This window comes from Rosa rugosa, chromosome 5 (assembly GCF_958449725.1).
Source record: "Rosa rugosa chromosome 5, drRosRugo1.1, whole genome shotgun sequence".
NCBI lineage: Eukaryota > Viridiplantae > Streptophyta > Magnoliopsida > Rosales > Rosaceae > Rosa > Rosa rugosa.
Window position 1 is genome coordinate 25222899 of NC_084824.1, and position 16792 is coordinate 25239690.

The 16792-nt window shown below is 37.7% G+C and overlaps 2 protein-coding genes and 1 long non-coding RNA gene across 6 annotated transcripts; 1 reads left to right on the forward strand and 2 right to left on the reverse strand.

Annotated features, from left to right (window-relative positions):
- Positions 1–2993: 2993 nt before the first annotated feature.
- Positions 2994–5713, forward strand: LOC133709815 (glycine-rich RNA-binding protein 4, mitochondrial). 4 transcript variants are annotated; one of them, XM_062135710.1, is made up of 5 exons: positions 2994–3086; positions 4137–4292; positions 4393–4461; positions 5158–5264; positions 5371–5713. In XM_062135710.1, exons 2-5 carry the CDS (start codon positions 4172–4174, stop codon positions 5470–5472), a joined length of 399 nt encoding a protein of 132 aa, XP_061991694.1. In that variant the 5' UTR covers positions 2994–3086; positions 4137–4171; the 3' UTR covers positions 5473–5713. The 4 variants fall into 4 exon arrangements, with proteins under 4 accessions (XP_061991694.1, XP_061991692.1, XP_061991691.1 ...); XM_062135708.1 differs by having other exon boundaries at positions 3017–3137; XM_062135707.1 differs by having other exon boundaries at positions 3024–3137; positions 4121–4292.
- A 726-nt stretch (positions 5714–6439) lies between these two features.
- LOC133708351 (uncharacterized) lies at positions 6440–7973 on the reverse strand. The gene is made up of 4 exons (XR_009845765.1): positions 7659–7973; positions 7410–7485; positions 6845–7289; positions 6440–6629 (listed from the first exon to the last, which is right to left on the reverse strand). It is a non-coding gene; the product is annotated as an uncharacterized LOC133708351 (long non-coding RNA).
- Positions 7974–13125: 5152 nt separating this feature from the next.
- On the reverse strand, positions 13126–15206 carry LOC133711427 (sugar transport protein MST4-like). The gene is made up of 5 exons (XM_062137556.1): positions 15077–15206; positions 14670–14992; positions 14436–14560; positions 13889–14180; positions 13126–13791 (listed from the first exon to the last, which is right to left on the reverse strand). Exons 1-5 carry the CDS (start codon positions 15204–15206, stop codon positions 13126–13128), a joined length of 1536 nt encoding a protein of 511 aa, XP_061993540.1.
- Between the last annotated feature and the right edge of the window lie 1586 nt (positions 15207–16792).

Sequence of the window (16792 nt, forward strand, 5' to 3'; positions counted from 1 at the left end):
CTCCCAGAACAGCAAAGAAGACACCAATCCTAGAAATAGCAAATAACCCAGAAATCGACAAAACAAATGAAACAGGACAGAGAAACCAGAATGCTAACCTCAGCGCTGAACTTTTTGAGGTCGTGGTGCGCGTTGGTCTCCGACGACGGAAGCTTTCGTCTTTCCGAGCAAGAGAACTCCACAAAAACACAGCAGCCTCTTTCTTGAATCTCAGACGCGAAGAGCTTGAGGACGAGTAGGGTTTGAAGTTTTGCCAAACTGACAAAATTTCGCTACGTTCCCCCCTTTTATGTCCCCTTCAGGGGATTCTGGGCCGTCAAGTAAAAAACGACATCACCTACCGGCCGTACACGTGTCCCACGTCTGCAGTAAACTTTCCGGATTAACCGAAGCGACGCCTCGGTTCCGCAATCCATCATTACTCGCATTAATGGCGAGAAGACGGCCGAACTAAAGAGACCAAGCCTCTGGACGCTAACCCTCTCGCAGTTTGCCACGTGTCAGCCACCATCAGACGAAGCGTCTAATGGAAGCAACCACTTGGGCCAACTTCAACAAGTAACGAAGTCTCCGCTGAGCGAAACTCCGCCAGCGGAACTTCTCACTTTTCAGTGAAGAAGTCTCCGCTGAGCGAAACCCCGCCAGCGGAACTTCTCATTTTTTTCATCCCTTGACGAAGTCTCCGCTGAGTGAAACTCCGCCAGTGGAACTTCTCACTTTTCAGTGACGAAGTCTCCGCTGAGCGAAACCCCGCCAGCGGAACTTCTCATTTTTCATCCCTTGACGAAATCTCAGCTGGGCGAAGCCCCGCCCGTCTCGTCACCATCAGAGTCTCCAACAGTGGAGCTTCTCCCTTGTCAGCCTGCAAACGGGGCATCTTTCGCTACACCACACACTGCTAGCGGAACCCTCTTTCATCTGGCATGTCGCGTACTTTATTCAGCGCGGTACCGCTCAATAAAATACCGCCAAGCACGTCTACTGGACGCTGTTTCCTGCTTCAACCGGCGGGGGGATATCCGCCAGCGGCGGATCTCGAGGCCACGCCTCATTCTGCCAAAACGTCCGCCACACGACGTTACGGTCAGATGGTCCCTACGGGACACGGGGACTAGTCAAACAGTCTACGACGGCCCTGATCAGGTACGTTGACCCCCGTCACTTGGGTACTAAGATTGGGCTCGCTACCCAACACCCTCTGCTCCGTGCAGCTCCCCCTCAACAAACAATTTACCGACCTTCCGGAGGTCCATCTTAGCCGGGGAGTGGGGGACTCCCTGGGGGGCCTTGCAGGGGCCCACCCGAAAGGGTATAAAGCGTTTGCTCAATAAATCCATGGTTGACAACGCACTGACGCTAATTATGCTTTTGCAAAGTCTAGCGGAAGAAACGCTTCAAACCGCCGATCAACTCCCCAACCAAGATTGCCCTCCTTGACTGGGGACTTGGGGGACTTGTACCTACATGTATATTTGCAAGCATAATTAGCTATAATGAGCTACGCTCATTGTACCGCCAGAAGTACCAACTCCCACCAAAGTAATGTCCTACGGATAGACAGCCAGGCGGGCTACGGCCTGAGCACAGGGTCGTCCCCAGATCATCGCCGACGCGCCGCCACGCGCTGCGCCAAGACAGCGTCAGAAGCTACTGAAACTAAGAACTGAAGCATATCAGTCCCACATCGAAAACAGAGAGAAGATCAGACCTCTCCTCACCTATAAATAGGTCCTCTCTTCTCTCTTCATGATTACGCATTTACTACTCATTTATTATTGTACTGCCTATATGTATTGACTGACTTAGGCATCGGAGAAGTGAAGACCGCCCAACGCGGTCTCCCTCTGACGCCCTATCTTTCATTTGGCAGCCAGCGAAGATCACCGAGTATACAGAGTAGCGGTCCGCCCACCGGACCTGCGTTAAACGAAGGTTTGGCTACCGCCAGACTTTGAGCATTAACAGTTCTATTGTACATGGACAACTTGTTGGTGTAGTACACATTCATGTTTGTTTTATCTTAGCTCTAGAGTTTATCACAGCTCCCAAAATTACAAGAGATGTCATTCGGAACGATTGTAACCCTTAACTGATCCAATGAACACCTTTTTCAAAAAAAAAAAAAAATCCCATATTCACAAGCGGATAAAACTCTCCTTAGGATGTATTTTTCACAAGCGGATGATCGAATGATGGATCTCTTTGAGTTTCTAACTCATATTCACCAAACTTGTAGACATAACCAGGTTTCCGTTAGACCGAACCCCTTGAATAAACTAATTGTTTTAATTGTCCGCTGCTGATGTAATTGAAGAAAAAGCAAAGAAACAACCATAATGGTAAAAATTAGGGCTGTCACTCGGTCGGTTCGAATCGGTTATAGGTATTACCAACTTCAATACCAAAGCTGTCGGTTTCAAAATTGAGCTACCAATTACCAACCAAAATTTTCGGTTTTTAATCATATCTACCAAATTCGGTATTTCGGTTTTTGGTTTTACCAACTTTAGAACAACTAATTCTTTATAATATAAATTAGAATGAACAAAATTAGGTTTTTCAATTTTATACCCGTAAACTTCGTATTCATCTACTAATCATAGCTTTCTTTTGTATATATGACATCAAATGTTAGCCACCTTCAATAAAACTAGGTTATTTAACCTCTTTCGACTAGGTTACTCAAAATACATGTACTATTAATGTAGTATATTGAGTAATGTTCATACTATTATGAAATTTTTTATGTTTACTTCTTAATATACATGTATGTGTATTAAAAACCACAGTATATGAAGTTAATATTTAGATAATCGGTAGATTCGGTATTTACTAAAACCAAACCAACTTTTTCGGTAATTTTCGATTTTAATTTTATCGGTCTTCGTTACTAAAAAGTTGGTTTACCAAACCTAAAGTATCGGTTGGTATTGGTAATTACCAAACCAAGTGGAAGCCCTAGTAAAAATAGATGAAGCATAAATTAGAGCAGATGCACAAATGATACCCGCAGGTGAACAAATCTTCCTGTCAAGTCCCAGCCTATAAAAGCACAAGATATTTCAGTCCGTTCACCTCACTGACTCGTAAGTTTTGGCTTAAACCCTAGCCGCTCCATTTTTTTTTTTCTCTCCGAGGTAAAACCCTTTCTTAAACCCTCACTCTGTCGCTTCTTATATCTCTAGTTTTGTATGTTGTCCGAGTATCATAATCCGTGCTTATTATCTTCTTTTTGCTTTACTTTTGTTTGTTTGTTTGATTGATCGTTTTTCCTGGAATATGAATATTGGTGTTTCTGGGTTTTGGCTGTTCTTCTCTGAATGAGGATGGTCTGTGACTCTGTGTTTGGTGGGTGTTGTTATGATATCTGTATGCGTCTAAGCAGCTATAGGAAAGTAGAAAAAAAACTGAGACAGATTGTTTTTCAAATTAAAGAAATATAACACAAAATCTGTAAGGAGAGCACTCTATGACTTTTTAGCTGTTAAAGAATAGAGCAAAGGGGCTAGCTACTGTTTAGACTGATACTCTGTTTGGTTTTCAAAGTAGAGTAATCAGAAGAAATGTAAAAGGGAGCACCTTTCTAACCTTTTATCTGCTAGATAGTAATTTATAGCTAGTTGAAAAATTGCATGCTGTATAAGAACTTGTGGGAGAATTTGTAAGACAATGAGTTTCGTGGTAAGATCCCATGTTGATCTGATTTCTGTTTGTGAAAATTATGTTCAGAGGAGCTAAATAATTTCTCTTGTTTTCTTTCTGCTCTGGTTAAATCTTACATCAAATGCACAGATTGTCTCTTCTGTATAGAAAAGTGAAACTGAGACAGTATTGTAGAATTTTTTTCATGTATTATTTTCTGGTCAGTAAGATTGCTTGTTATTACAGCGCCTCTTCCTCTGAATGCATTATGTATAAGATTCCTTGCTACTGGGGTAGTGTTTTCAAGTGGTTATAATAAGAACGCTTTATGCAAGATAACTTCTGTCGAAATTCATGTGGCTGTAGGCTCGAGTTGTTGTTTGATGTGGCAAAGAGTTTGCTTTTGTAGATGTATTGTATGTTTGCTGCTTGCAATCGATGCTTAATCTTGTTGCTGCTTTTGTTTTTGTTTTGACAGTGTTGTACTGGTGTAGGCTCTTCAAAGATCCAAGAACAATCCACTTTCGAGATGGCTTTCTATAACAAGGTTGGGAGCCTTTTGAGACAAGGCATTTCCCAGAATGGACAAGCACCAATGTCATCTATGTTTAATTCTGCTCGTTACATGTCCTCCAAGCTTTTTGTTGGAGGTATGAATGCATTGGAAAATATTGGTTAAAGGCAAACTTAACTAAATCCACATTATTTGGATTTATTTTGATGTTTTATTGTTAAATTGTGGTGTGTTAGGTCTTTCGTTTTCCACTGATGACTCTTCTCTCAAAGATGCTTTTTCCGGCTTTGGTGATGTGACTGATGGTAAGTGTTCATTGGGTTTGTTAGTTCTTAAGTGTTGGTTACTTGATACCCTCAAGTTATGGTATGATATATGTGTACCTTCAGTTTCCTCCTTTAATCTACCTTTGTTTGGGTAGAAATAGAGCTTCACACCTGCATTATGGATAGTGAAGTGGATGAAAAGTTTATCATCTTCAGATGGTTTAATCTAGCAACTTTTCTTAAGGTTGATCTACTTGATTTACTAGCAACTTTTCTTGATGGGATATTTCTGCTATTGGGGTTGTTTCTCTGGCCTTTTATTCTATGCTACTTGGGTTGCATCTGTGAAAGAAAATACTAATAGGATCCTTAAAATCGATTATGCATGTGGTATCTCTATGCCTCAAGATGTGTGATTATTCACCTGTAGTGATTGTTTGTGATTTATCAAAGTTCCTCTTGGCTTTCTTTTTAAAGTGTCATTTTCCCAAAAAATAGTAACTGCAGGAGAGTAATGATGCTTTTGGTTGTTCTTGCTTGTGCAAATGAATAAATAATTTCATGAATGCTTCTAATAGCTGCTCTAAAACTCTGTTTGTTTATCCTCTTCATCTAATCTTTTGATCTTGAGAAATTTCATTGGAGTGTGTAGTAAGCCTAGTGGTATGTCTTGCAGTTTTGGTGGTTGCCTCCACTCTATATACTTGTATTCTCAACTGAATATTTGTTGTGCAGCAAAGGTCATCATGGATAGAGATACTGGGAGGTCGCGGGGATTTGGATTTGTTAACTTTGCCAGCGAAGATGCTGCCAATTCAGCCCTCACCGCTATGGATGGCCAGGTCAGAATTTGAATTTAGACACTTAAAGTGGGATATTTACCCACCCTTCATAGAGAAAAAAAAAAATTGGTATTGATTTTGTGACAGTGGACATCCTGAATTTCAGGAGTTAAATGGGCGAAGCATTCGTGTGAGTGTCGCTAACGAACGAACTGGTCCTCGACCATCATTTAATGGTGGTTACCGTGGGGGTGACAGTGGCTTTTAAACAGTTGACGCATGTGCTGTCTATAGGCTTTTCTATCTTCATTTATCTTTAGATTTGAAGTTGTTTTGGTTAGTCGTGGATTTTATTAGCTAAAATTCTGCTGGTTATGTAGTTTGCTATGTAAGGCCGCAGAAAGAGTTTGATGGTGAAGGTTTTCCATTTGCATTTTATCCGGCCATATTGCTGAATGGTGTTTGTGAATGATTTTATGAAACCTTCTACTAGGTTATTCCAGTTTTAACCACTTGTGGTAGTGGAAGAAAATGAATTTACTTATTTACTAGCCTGTGGTATGGGAGGAAACTGGGCTTCTGGTGCTAAATCGGGTAGTATCAATGATTTTGGCCCTAAACAATGGCAAGCCCAGACAAAAAGGTCCGTGATGGCTAATATTAGTTAAGGCCTAACCTTATAAAACACTTGATCCAGATAGTTTTTGGTTTTTAATTTTTATTTTATTTTTAAATTTTGTTAATAGAGTTCTAATAGGGTATAGTAATATTCAACAAAGTAAACTATTCTATATAGATACATATTGGATTATTGGTTAATTGGTATTTTGACTCTCAGCGTAATTTCAAGTTAGTCTACAATTAAAAAGAAGAGAGCTAATTTACAATTGCTGTGAGCTGGTCTATTAAATTGTTTGAGCTGGTCTACTAAATTGTTCTACGGTCAATGCATCAATAGCTTTCTGAATTTGAGATTGATAAAACTACCTCAAGCTAGGGGTCGTCAACGGGCCGGGCCTTATTACCTTTTTTAAAAATAACGGGCCGGGTCGGGCTGGGCTTTTTTATAAATGGCAAGATCCAAGCCCGGCCCGGAAAGGCGGGCTTTACGGGTTTTTTCGGGCCGGGCCGGGTAGCCCGCGTATTTACGGGCCGGGCCGGGCTTTATTAACTTTAAATATGATACTTTTTTTTTTAAGGGGTTTGGAACCCAAGCTAGTTGGGAGGCTCATCCCCACGCCCCGATTTAATGTATTGAAATAAAAAGACAGAGAATACAAATTAAGTATAGGAACATTCCCAATTACAACTTAAAACAAAAGTAAATTATTAATACAACTTATATGCAGCGAACTTGGACTTCAATGGTTCTCTAAATTATATGAAAGCTTCTTTACTCTTCCCTTTTATCATATGCCTGCAGCCCTGCATAATTGGTACAGGGAGTTAAAAATTGTCCCTTGGTTATCAAACATAAATAGAGTAAGATACTCTCCCATCAAACATCTAATTTCCACCAAAAATGTATGTCAAAGCACATAAATATCGTTAAAAAAATACATGAGATTCAACATTTCAGAATATCTTGCCGCCTGCAAATTTTGCTAAGAATGTATGAGAGTTTCTACTTCTCTACTGACCTTCAAAATTGAGGCTGCAGATTTGTTGATAACTCATTGGATTCAACTGATCTTGGTACCTACACATTTAAATAGAGATTTAAAGAACCAGCAAACATGTTTTGGTAAACAGAAGAACTAGAAAAAAAATAGCATACAGCAACTAGATTGTTACTAAGAACTAGTTACTAGTACCAGTTATATATTCATTGTGACAATAAGAACTCAAAACATGCATAAAACAATATCTAATCATTCTGACCCCAACATCTAATCAAAGGAACAACTGGGTTCTTCAAAACGCATAAAAAAAATTAACTCATTCAACTCTTGTCCAATAAATCAAAACACCAACTTCAAAAGAAAAATAAAAGGAACAAATAAGCCATAACCTTGATTCAAAAGCCATCGTTTCAACTTGATTCAATTTCGTTTCAATCCGTGCTAGATTGCAGATATATGTATTCTGAAGCATGAACAAACAAAGAAATAAAACTCAAACTCGTCAGATTTTCCTTTCGCTCCATTTAAAACAGAAACTGAAAATGAACAAATCAAAAAGAGAACACATGATGTACTCCATTACCAGCTTCCAGAAGTTACACAAGAATGTCTACAAGACTGCAAAAAAGGGGAAGCTCCAGTTTCTGTTTCACTCGAACCTGCACATTACAATGATCAAAAAGTCAAACATAGAAAATTGAAGAAACGATCTATTTCACACTGATCGATTTCAAGACAAACAGAAAATTGAAGAAACGATCTATTTCACACTGATCTATTTCAAGACAAACAGAAAATTGAAGAAACGGGCTCTTACTGATCGATTTCGAACCTTGATATGAGAGAAGAGGCCGCGGTAGCCGCCGGATTTTAGCCTTTTAGGTGATCGACGGCGTCGTTGACTAGTTGGAATTGCAGATCTACCAAAGCAACGGAGTAGGGATGGAGCAGACTCGAGGGATGGACCGATGGAGGATGAAGCTACGACCTAGAGGGAAATCGGGGAACAGTCTCACAACGGAGGCAGCGGCTGAGAGAATGAGAGAGAAGTCGAGAAGAGTTGCAGGGAAATTGGGGACGGCGGACTGGTGGAGAGAACGAGAGAGGAGTTCAGTTGTTTTCGAAATAGGATTAGGTCAATTGTGAGTCGAGTGAGAGTGTGAGAGACTGACCTAGTGGGTAAGTGAGGACGTGGGTTTGTCAGTTGTGGGATGGTGTGAGACAGCTGGTCTCCAATCCAACGGTAAGAAACACTCATTCTAGCCTAGGATTCTCTTTATTTTGAAATAACGGTAGGATCCGTTTCTTGAAATTTGTATTATATATATATAATTTTATATAATATATATTTATTTGCGGGCTTTTGGCGGGCCGGGCCTATGGGTCGGGCCGGGTTTCTAACCCCTAAACCAAGCCCGGCCCTCTACCCACCGAGCCGGGCTTTAGGCCCTGCGGGCCGGCGGGCCTCCATCGGCCCACTAGGCCCACGGGCTAAATGATGACCCCTACCTCAAGCAAAGTCGAAGGCTGAGATAATTGGCCAAACCCACCACAGATATACAGTAAGTAATAATCATTTGTATGAGCTATGAAGTCAAAGAGGTAAAAGAGCAATGCCATTGGGAATCATTTAACTGACAAAGACATGATTAAAGAGGAGGAAAAAAAAATAGAGAGACCTAGTTGCAGCGTTATTTTGTCTTGTTTTGTGTCGGTGAATATTATTAGTATCTGAAAGAAAGTGAAATAATTTATGATAAGACAGCGGAAAGTAAAGCTAGCCTTTGAAAATCTGGGCTCAGTCTAATCTAGTCGCAAGGGAAGGGCGTGATTTGTGTGGAGGAAGATGGAGGTTTCTGTTGCTGGGTCATTATCTCACTAAATTATGCAGTTATTTCTGGGCAAACAAACAAACAAACCAAACTCTCTCTCTCTCTCTCTCTCACTCTTTCCTTGTTTAGTAGTTCAGTCTGTCTCATGCATGTTAATCCTGCTGGGCATGATTTGGTCCCAAGATAATGACATTATACATGCCTTTGTTACTCAGGCTACGATTCTCTTTGCTAGCTAGATAGCTAGCTAGATCATAGGTAAAAATGTCACGAGTTCAAAAAACTGCATTGGATTACTTGGGTTGATGTGGCATAATTAGATGCATGCATTGGATTACTTGGAGGATGGTGATTTTTTGAAAGCTCAATCCGACATGATTCTCATCATGGAAATGACAAAAAAATATCCATAAAAAATTGTTATTGGACATTAACGTCGTCATGAATGGCATGTATGAATGTTAGATTGAGCTGAAAATATGTGAAAATATGAGGTACTAATGTCATAGTTTTGAAAAGTGAGGTACTAAAATTTAGAATAGCCGCTAGTTGGGGTCTTGTTCTCATTTGTTTTTCTTAGTTGACTGTAGAAGTATGTATATGTATTATATGCTAAATTTATATAAATAACAAATAATGGTATAAAAAATTTGGAGAAATTCTACAATACATACATGTACCTCAATGTGAGAACAAATTTTTTGTCATTATGATAATCCGATTCTTTTCTTATAGTTCTATTAAAAGTAATTATTTTATCTACATCCTCGGTAAAAGTTTGTGAACAAATTTATTATCAATATCATTGTAAAGGAAATTGTCCAAAAGTAAAATATATGTATGACAAACATCATAGTTAGTTTGTATAATCTTTAACGGGGAGGAAGGTATCCCGAAATCTCGACCCCTCATCTAATGTATAGTACCATTGGTCCTATAATCAATGATCATCAACAACGTTTCAATAATCTTATCATATCAGCCCGACCTAACATAGGAAACATTTGCATGTTAAAGCATAGTACTCTCTCATGCCTTTTGCCTAATCATACTTATATGCATCAGCAGGGTCATGTAGATTTGCCTTAAACCAACGTTTACTCCACATATAATACTATATCGATAAATTTGCACACCCACCCTTTATAATAACATCGATGAACTTTGACCTAACCTAATAGATCCAGCCCTAACCAAATTATGATCGAAATGGTAATTGTTATTCTCAATTTGTATGACTGAAGTATTAGTATTCAGAGAAAATGATTGTCTATAGAACCTGGATTGCCAATTAGGGAGAAAAGCAGTTAGCAAACTCTAAATAGAAGATCTGACAACAAACAAGTCCTGTTGCTAGTGTGGATGGTACAAATACAACAAATTAAGGTGCCTAATTCAAGCTTGGAAGATTAATTAATTGCATCTAATTATCAACTACGGCTAATTAGTACTTTGAGAAACTTGTGCCGTAATTCTTGTTTTACGATTGATGACTTTCAGATCATCTAAGGCCGGTTTGTATTACCAAGATTTACCTTATTTCCTCTATGATATATACCCTAAAAAAACAATTAAGCCTTTTAATTAATTCTCCATGTTATCTTTCACGTCAATCAAACCATGGACAATTTCAGAAGTTCAAAAAAACACCATAGTACCAACGCCTCCCTTTATTAATAGAGATAAGAGCACACATCAGTTCATAGAGGCCTAATCTGTGCAACTTTGAAGTCAACATTCCTTAACATTTTAAAACTAGATTTGGAATTCCGGCTAACACGTACCATATATCCATTGACATTCTGGAAAATAATACATTGAGAACTCCATACACCAAATTTTAAATCTTAAATAGAATATCACAGAATCCTCTCTTTTCCTAATACTTGTTTTATATTCAGCTCGTGTCATTTCAATGGTTTTGGACCAAAACTGGTAAAACAAATAAAGAAAATACCAGGAGTTCAAAAGCCATTAGTGGGTTGTTGTTTTGACTTTTGACATTAAAGCTCAACAGAGCCAAGATCCACACCATTTCAGCATTTCTAAACCCCAGAAGGCCTTATAAATGCCATGTATATTTTATGTCACCGACCATTTCTTCAACCTTAGCTTTAATTTTATTTTTCATTATTAGACCAAAAGAACCTTAATTTTTATTTTATTAATTTTAGCTAAAATAAAATTAGAGTCAATTTGTAACGATAATAATTGTTATACCACAAATTAATGGACGCAAATCGAAGCTATGAGCTGGGAGACATTAATTACATTCACATATCCTATGGTTTCTGAACATATTCCATGGATTCCACCGCATATTAGGGGCTGGCCTTTGACATCTGACCAGATGACACATTATATTGATGTTTATCATGCATGAATTGGTCGGAGTTTATCAAAAGATAATATTTATGGGAGTTTTTTTGATGGGGTTGCTTACTTGTTTATGGTTGAGATGTTTATCATACATTTTATTTTAGGGCCAATTGAATTAAATTTACTACATTGACTACAACTTTACCACATTTATTTTACACTATTTACATATAATTGAACTAATTTACTGTATTGCCAACAAATTTGTTCACAAAATTGTAATAAGGTTGACCTCTAATAGAACTCAGGTTATATAAAAAATGACACACATTACTTATAATGTATTATCATATCTGCAAATTCATGTGTATGACATACATGTATATATAGTAGAATTTTCTGCCTCGTTATATTAGATTTCTAAGAAACTGAGTACGTTCTCTTCTTTACTGTCTAGCTTGGAATACAGTTCAGTAATTAAAACTACGTACACATAGTTTAGGTCATTAATTATCTTCGCAATATAAGAGAATATTTACTGTGCTGATACATGGCCCCAGGGAGGAAGGAGGAAGGATGTGATACTAAGCTGTAGACTCCATTCTTTTTAAAAACTATACATGTGTTTGGAGAATTATATATAGAAAAGTCAGCTTTTTAAAAGGATGTGATAAGGCCCCGTTTGGGATTGCTTCGCTTTTAAAAAAAAATCAGCTTTTGTTTAAAATTTTAGATTTTATTGTGTTTGGTAAATAAATAAAAAACAGCTTTAATTGAAAGTTATAGGTCACTGGCAGCAGATTTTAGAAGCAGCCCAGATGTTGCTTTTAGAAGCTGCTGCGGATCAAAACACTCTCTAAAGTTGTTTTATGTACTGGCAGTACTTTTAAAAATATTATTTACCAAACACGAAACTGTTTTAATTCTCAGCTGATTATTCTCACAACACAACAGCAATATTTTTTTTTTTAAAGTCACAGCAATCCCAAACTAACCCTAATTGAGCTAAATGACTAACTCTAGTTGGCTGAATTTCCTATGTTTTCATGTGAGATTCATAATCTCATAGCTGCGCACGTGTGGCGGATTTTAAACTATACACGTGGAGAACTAATATTGAGTAACATGGAGCCCGTGTGACCGCAAAATCATGCACATGTGGGATAACCTGTCCCTAATACGTACCATGATAATATATGGGCTTCTCAAGCAAAACCAATTGATAATTGATGGAGTTGACCTAAATTTTTAAAAACTCATAAGCAAGGTCTCTATTTTCTCATGTGGAATTCACATTCTCAATATATAAAAAGGTCCTTAAAAAATTTGTGGCAACGGGGTCTTAAGTGAAAGTCCTAGTGTCTTACAACTGACCTTGACTAGTTATCTCTCTCTTTTTCGGTTGTATTTATATATCGTTGCTAAATTAAATTCATGCCTTTTATTTAGATTTTGTCCCTAATTTCTTTTGATTACTGGAATTTCAGACTTATACAATTCTACTCATGTAAATCATCGAGAAGAGTAATTTTGGTGGTTGTTTAAACACCATTGTCCCTTCCCTACTCATCCCACACTTTTAATATAAAGGTCATGGATGTAAAATGAAATTTACCTCAAATTTTGTTTTTCTATTCAATATAAACTAAAGTTGTATTTTCACTACATTTTGAACCTCGAATTGTTATTTTAAATAACCTAAAAAGTTCAAAACTACATTACATTAGGAAATATTAGTTGACATGAGGCTTCAATGAGGACTCACTGTGGACTTTTAGATTAACTGTTGGATGAGTTGTCTCAATTTTAATTGAAATTTTAATTCTACAACACATATTTTATCAAACCGTTGATTTAAAAGTTCTCACAAAGTCTTTATTTTAAGGTCTTCATTAGAGTCTCGCGGGACCATATGGCTTATTGCACATTCTATAAATGAGGACGTGAGAGTAGAAAATACTAGAAACCAACTGAAGAAAGAATGAAACTCAAAAACAATAATCAGTCAAATCAAGCTACAAGTATTATAAAGCCTTCGAAACGCAGCAAGCATGCACTGCGAAGTGACTTGAGTTGAATGAAGAATTTCCTAGAAGTTAATTAACGAATTTTTTGCGCTTTATAGCTGCCACAAGTAGTTACGATGCATTAAACTTGAGGATATTTTCCATTTGGTCCATCTTGGAAGTCATTCATGTATCTTTTCCAATACCAGTGTTTCTTCCACACTTGATCATTCATCTCATCAATGGGGATATTCTTGGTCTCAGGAATAAAGAAGATCGTAAAGAGTGTCATGACCAAGACCCAACCCGAGAAGAAAATAAATATCCCAAACTTCATGTGACACAGCATTGAGAGGAAGGCCTGTGCTATGACAAATGTGAAGAGCATGTTAGTACTAACAGTCACACTTTGGCCAGCAGAGCGAGCTTCAACGGCGAATGTCTCACTAGGGATCAACCACCCAAGGGGTCCCCACGACCATGCAAATGATGCCACAAAGCTGCATACGAAAACCAACACAAGAACTCCCAAGCCATGTCCGAGGTTGTTAGAATGATCCTTAACTTTGAGTCCCATCACTATTGCAACTCCCATTTGAGAAAGGAACATTTGAACCCCAGCTTCGATCAAAAGCATTCGGCGACCAGCTTTATCCACAAAGACGACTGATACAAGAGTTGAGAGGACATTGACTAGTCCAGTTATAACAGCTGAGTATAGGGAAGCATCACTCTTAAATCCCAAGGTCTGGAACAAAACTGGAGCATAAAACATGATAGCGTTGATGCCTGTGAATTGTTGGAAGATCTATACCAAAATAACAGTAACATGTGATAAGTTTTAGAGACTGTAAATTGTATAGTATTGATTTTCTAACAAGGGAATTGAAATCAAATTGTATGACCTGCATCATAATTGCAATGACCAGAGTAGGCCTATTCCTTCGCTTAAGGAGGTTTTGGAAAGGATTTTTCACTTCTGCGGCCGCACGACTTGCCTCAACAATTTCTGAGTATTCTGGATCAACATTATCAGCACCACGAATCCTTCTAAGAATTGCTTTTCCTTCCTCCAATTTACCTCGTGCGATCAAACTGTTAGGAGTGTCTACCACAACAAGAGACCCCACGGTTAACAGAAGTGCCGGAATCCCAGCCAAACCCAACGATATTCTCCATCCGTATCCGTGCGCAAGTCTAGTGGGCACAAAACTTGTTAGTCACTAACAATTATATGTTAAAAACAAATATAAAGTAAGGATAATGAAGGATGACTTATGCCGGTAGATTGTGATTAAAACTAATTTTTATCAGCCAGGCTCTTATTGAGTTAATTTTCCATGCATATATTGGTCTAGTTCACCAGCCTTTCTGTATTTACTTTACATTCAAAAAAACTTCGGGGTAGGACGTTGAGTTAGTCCTATTTCAATTAGGGAGAAGTGAGCTTACTTCGCTGTACCATAATTGATCAAGTTTGCAACAAGAATGCCAATGGTGATATTGAGCTGGAAGAGTATATTGAGTGCCCCACGAATTCTTGTGGGTGCAATCTCAGAAAGAAATAGTGGAATTGCCTGTTACATAAAAAAGGTTTGCAAATTAATTAATAACTCTAGTGTCTGAAACTTGGGTAGAAGTAAGCAAGCATTCGTAGAAGTATGAGATAAAGAGTAACTAAGAAACCTGGTTAGCAAAACCAACTCCGCAACCAAGTAAAAGCCTCCCAACAATAAGCATTGGAAGGTTAACAGCTGCAGCATTAAAAGCTGTTCCAACTAAAAATAAATTCCCAGCAATCAACATGGTAATCTTTCGACCTAGTGTTTTAGTTGTGTATGACGCAAAGAAGGTTGCTATTAAAGCAGCAAGATACAATGAAGATGTGAACAATTGCAGCCCTTGATTATCGTATTTGCAGTAATTTCCTGCAAGTCCTGGAATTTGTTGATTTTTATAGACTACTGGAAAGAACTCCTTCAGAAATTCGGGCATCGATGTAACACCCCCTGCATGCATCAACAAGTTCAAATAAATTACTGCATGAGTTTGCTAGCAAGAGCTCCTCGAATGGAAGTCACCCAACCATGTACCTGAAATACCAACATCGTAGCCAAACATAAGGCCCCCAGTAGCGGCCATTATGCAAGAAATGATCACAAGTGTAGTGATCTTCGCTTCGAATTCTTTGCCCCCCGTTGCCGCTCCAAAACCCCCTGCCATGATTTCTTCTTACAGAAGCTGAGTAACAATATTAAGACTTGCAAATTACTAGGCTTACGACCTAATGAAAGCTGGAGAAGATGATGAATAATCGACTAACTCGGTGACATGATCGAGGTGCTTGCTTGAGGGGTTCATAAATAGTAGACAACATCAAGGCAGCTGAATATGAACATGATCAGTTAGTCAGTTCGATCTGTACGTTGGTCACTAACAAATTCTATGCAGTTTCATGCTTGTTACTCTACTTAGTTAATTAAAGGATATATTTAGATAAGCCAACTTTGAATGATATGATCCATACTAATATTATCAAAGTTAGATAAGTTGCTTGAATACAAGTTTTCTAGATATAGAATTTACTAAAACTAATACTCATTGAAGTTTATCCGATCGTTAGGTAATAACCGTAATATGTATATTTTAAGACTTTCAACATATATAACAATGTTACTGTTCAATAACAAAAAAGAGATATAATAGCGATGTTTAATCATATCTTTTTTTTTTTTTTTTAATAATTGGCTAGCGATTGGTGTCGCTTAAAAGGATGCCAAATAAATATGGGAGTATATTGGCCAAGAGCCTACATAAAAATGGAGAGCAGACTGGGCGAGTTCACGCGCCACTGTATTAGCCGGTCTGCAAACATAAACAATAATTATAACGATGTTGTTATGTCGTCAAAATTAATATTAATTGGTTCGCTAAAATTAGCTTTTCCTTTAGCATTACGGCTAAGACTTCCAATTGCCTGCATATTAGAGGGGCCTGAACTGTGGCATAGTGGTGATGATGATCTTCGTATCAAACAATAGTACAATACATATTAGTTTTCTAAGAAAAATTAATACTGTTAAAACTGTAAAAAGAATGGACAATTTTCACTTACTCTAATACTTTCAAATTATAAATGTTAGAGACAATATATGTTCATTCAAAGAAAGTTATGTTTCTTAAGAACTATGACCAATAGACAATGTAGAATCGATAACAATCGTGGTTAAAACCTTTGTGCTCGGTTAATTTTCATTCCACTTCATTTGCTTTCTATTTTAACAAATTAATTTCAACATCTTGTTTAGTAAGTACTCTCACATCTTGTCATTTTTCGGATCATTGACGACTAATCTGGCACTTAGGGAGCTCGCTCTCTCATCTTCTCATTTTTCAGATCATTGACAACTAATCTTGTCATTTTACGAATCATTGACATTTGACCTTAATGAGGGATAAATTTAAGACTAACAAGGAGCCAACTTCATTTTGCTTTCTATTTTAACAAATTTCAACATCTTGTTTAGTAAGTACTCTCTCATCTTGTCATTTTTCGGATCATTAACAACTAATCTTGTCATTTTTAGAATCATTGATGACTAATGAGGAGGGTATCAATCAGATATTTGACCTTAATGAGGGATAAATTTAAGACTAACAGGGTAACAAGAACGGAACCCCCAATATTCGTTTGGGTGCATCTATTGCCACCCTACCATTTTCTTAGTTCACCCTACAAATATTTGAATTATTGAAAGACTATATTACCCAAGTGTAAAATGACTACTAAGTACATTAATTTTCTAAAA

What these genes read in the sequence shown, in the direction of transcription:
- LOC133709815 (XM_062135710.1), top strand. Translation starts at nt 4,172, where the DNA reads ATGGCTTTCTATAACAAGGTTGGGAGCCTTTTGAGACAAGGCATTTCC. An exon ending in CTTTGGTGATGTGACTGATG is followed by an intron (nt 4,462 to 5,157) that starts GTAAGTGTTCAT and finishes TTTGTTGTGCAG; the next exon opens with CAAAGGTCATCATGGATAGA. An exon ending in TCACCGCTATGGATGGCCAG is followed by an intron (nt 5,265 to 5,370) that starts GTCAGAATTTGA and finishes CCTGAATTTCAG; the next exon opens with GAGTTAAATGGGCGAAGCAT.
- LOC133711427 (XM_062137556.1), bottom strand. Translation starts at nt 15,206, where the DNA reads ATGGCAGGGGGTTTTGGAGCGGCAACGGGGGGCAAAGAATTCGAAGCG. An exon ending in GAGTTGGTTTTGCTAACCAG is followed by an intron (nt 14,561 to 14,669) that starts GTTTCTTAGTTA and finishes TTTATGTAACAG; the next exon opens with GCAATTCCACTATTTCTTTC. An exon ending in TCATTGCAATTATGATGCAG is followed by an intron (nt 13,792 to 13,888) that starts GTCATACAATTT and finishes ATTTTGGTATAG; the next exon opens with ATCTTCCAACAATTCACAGG.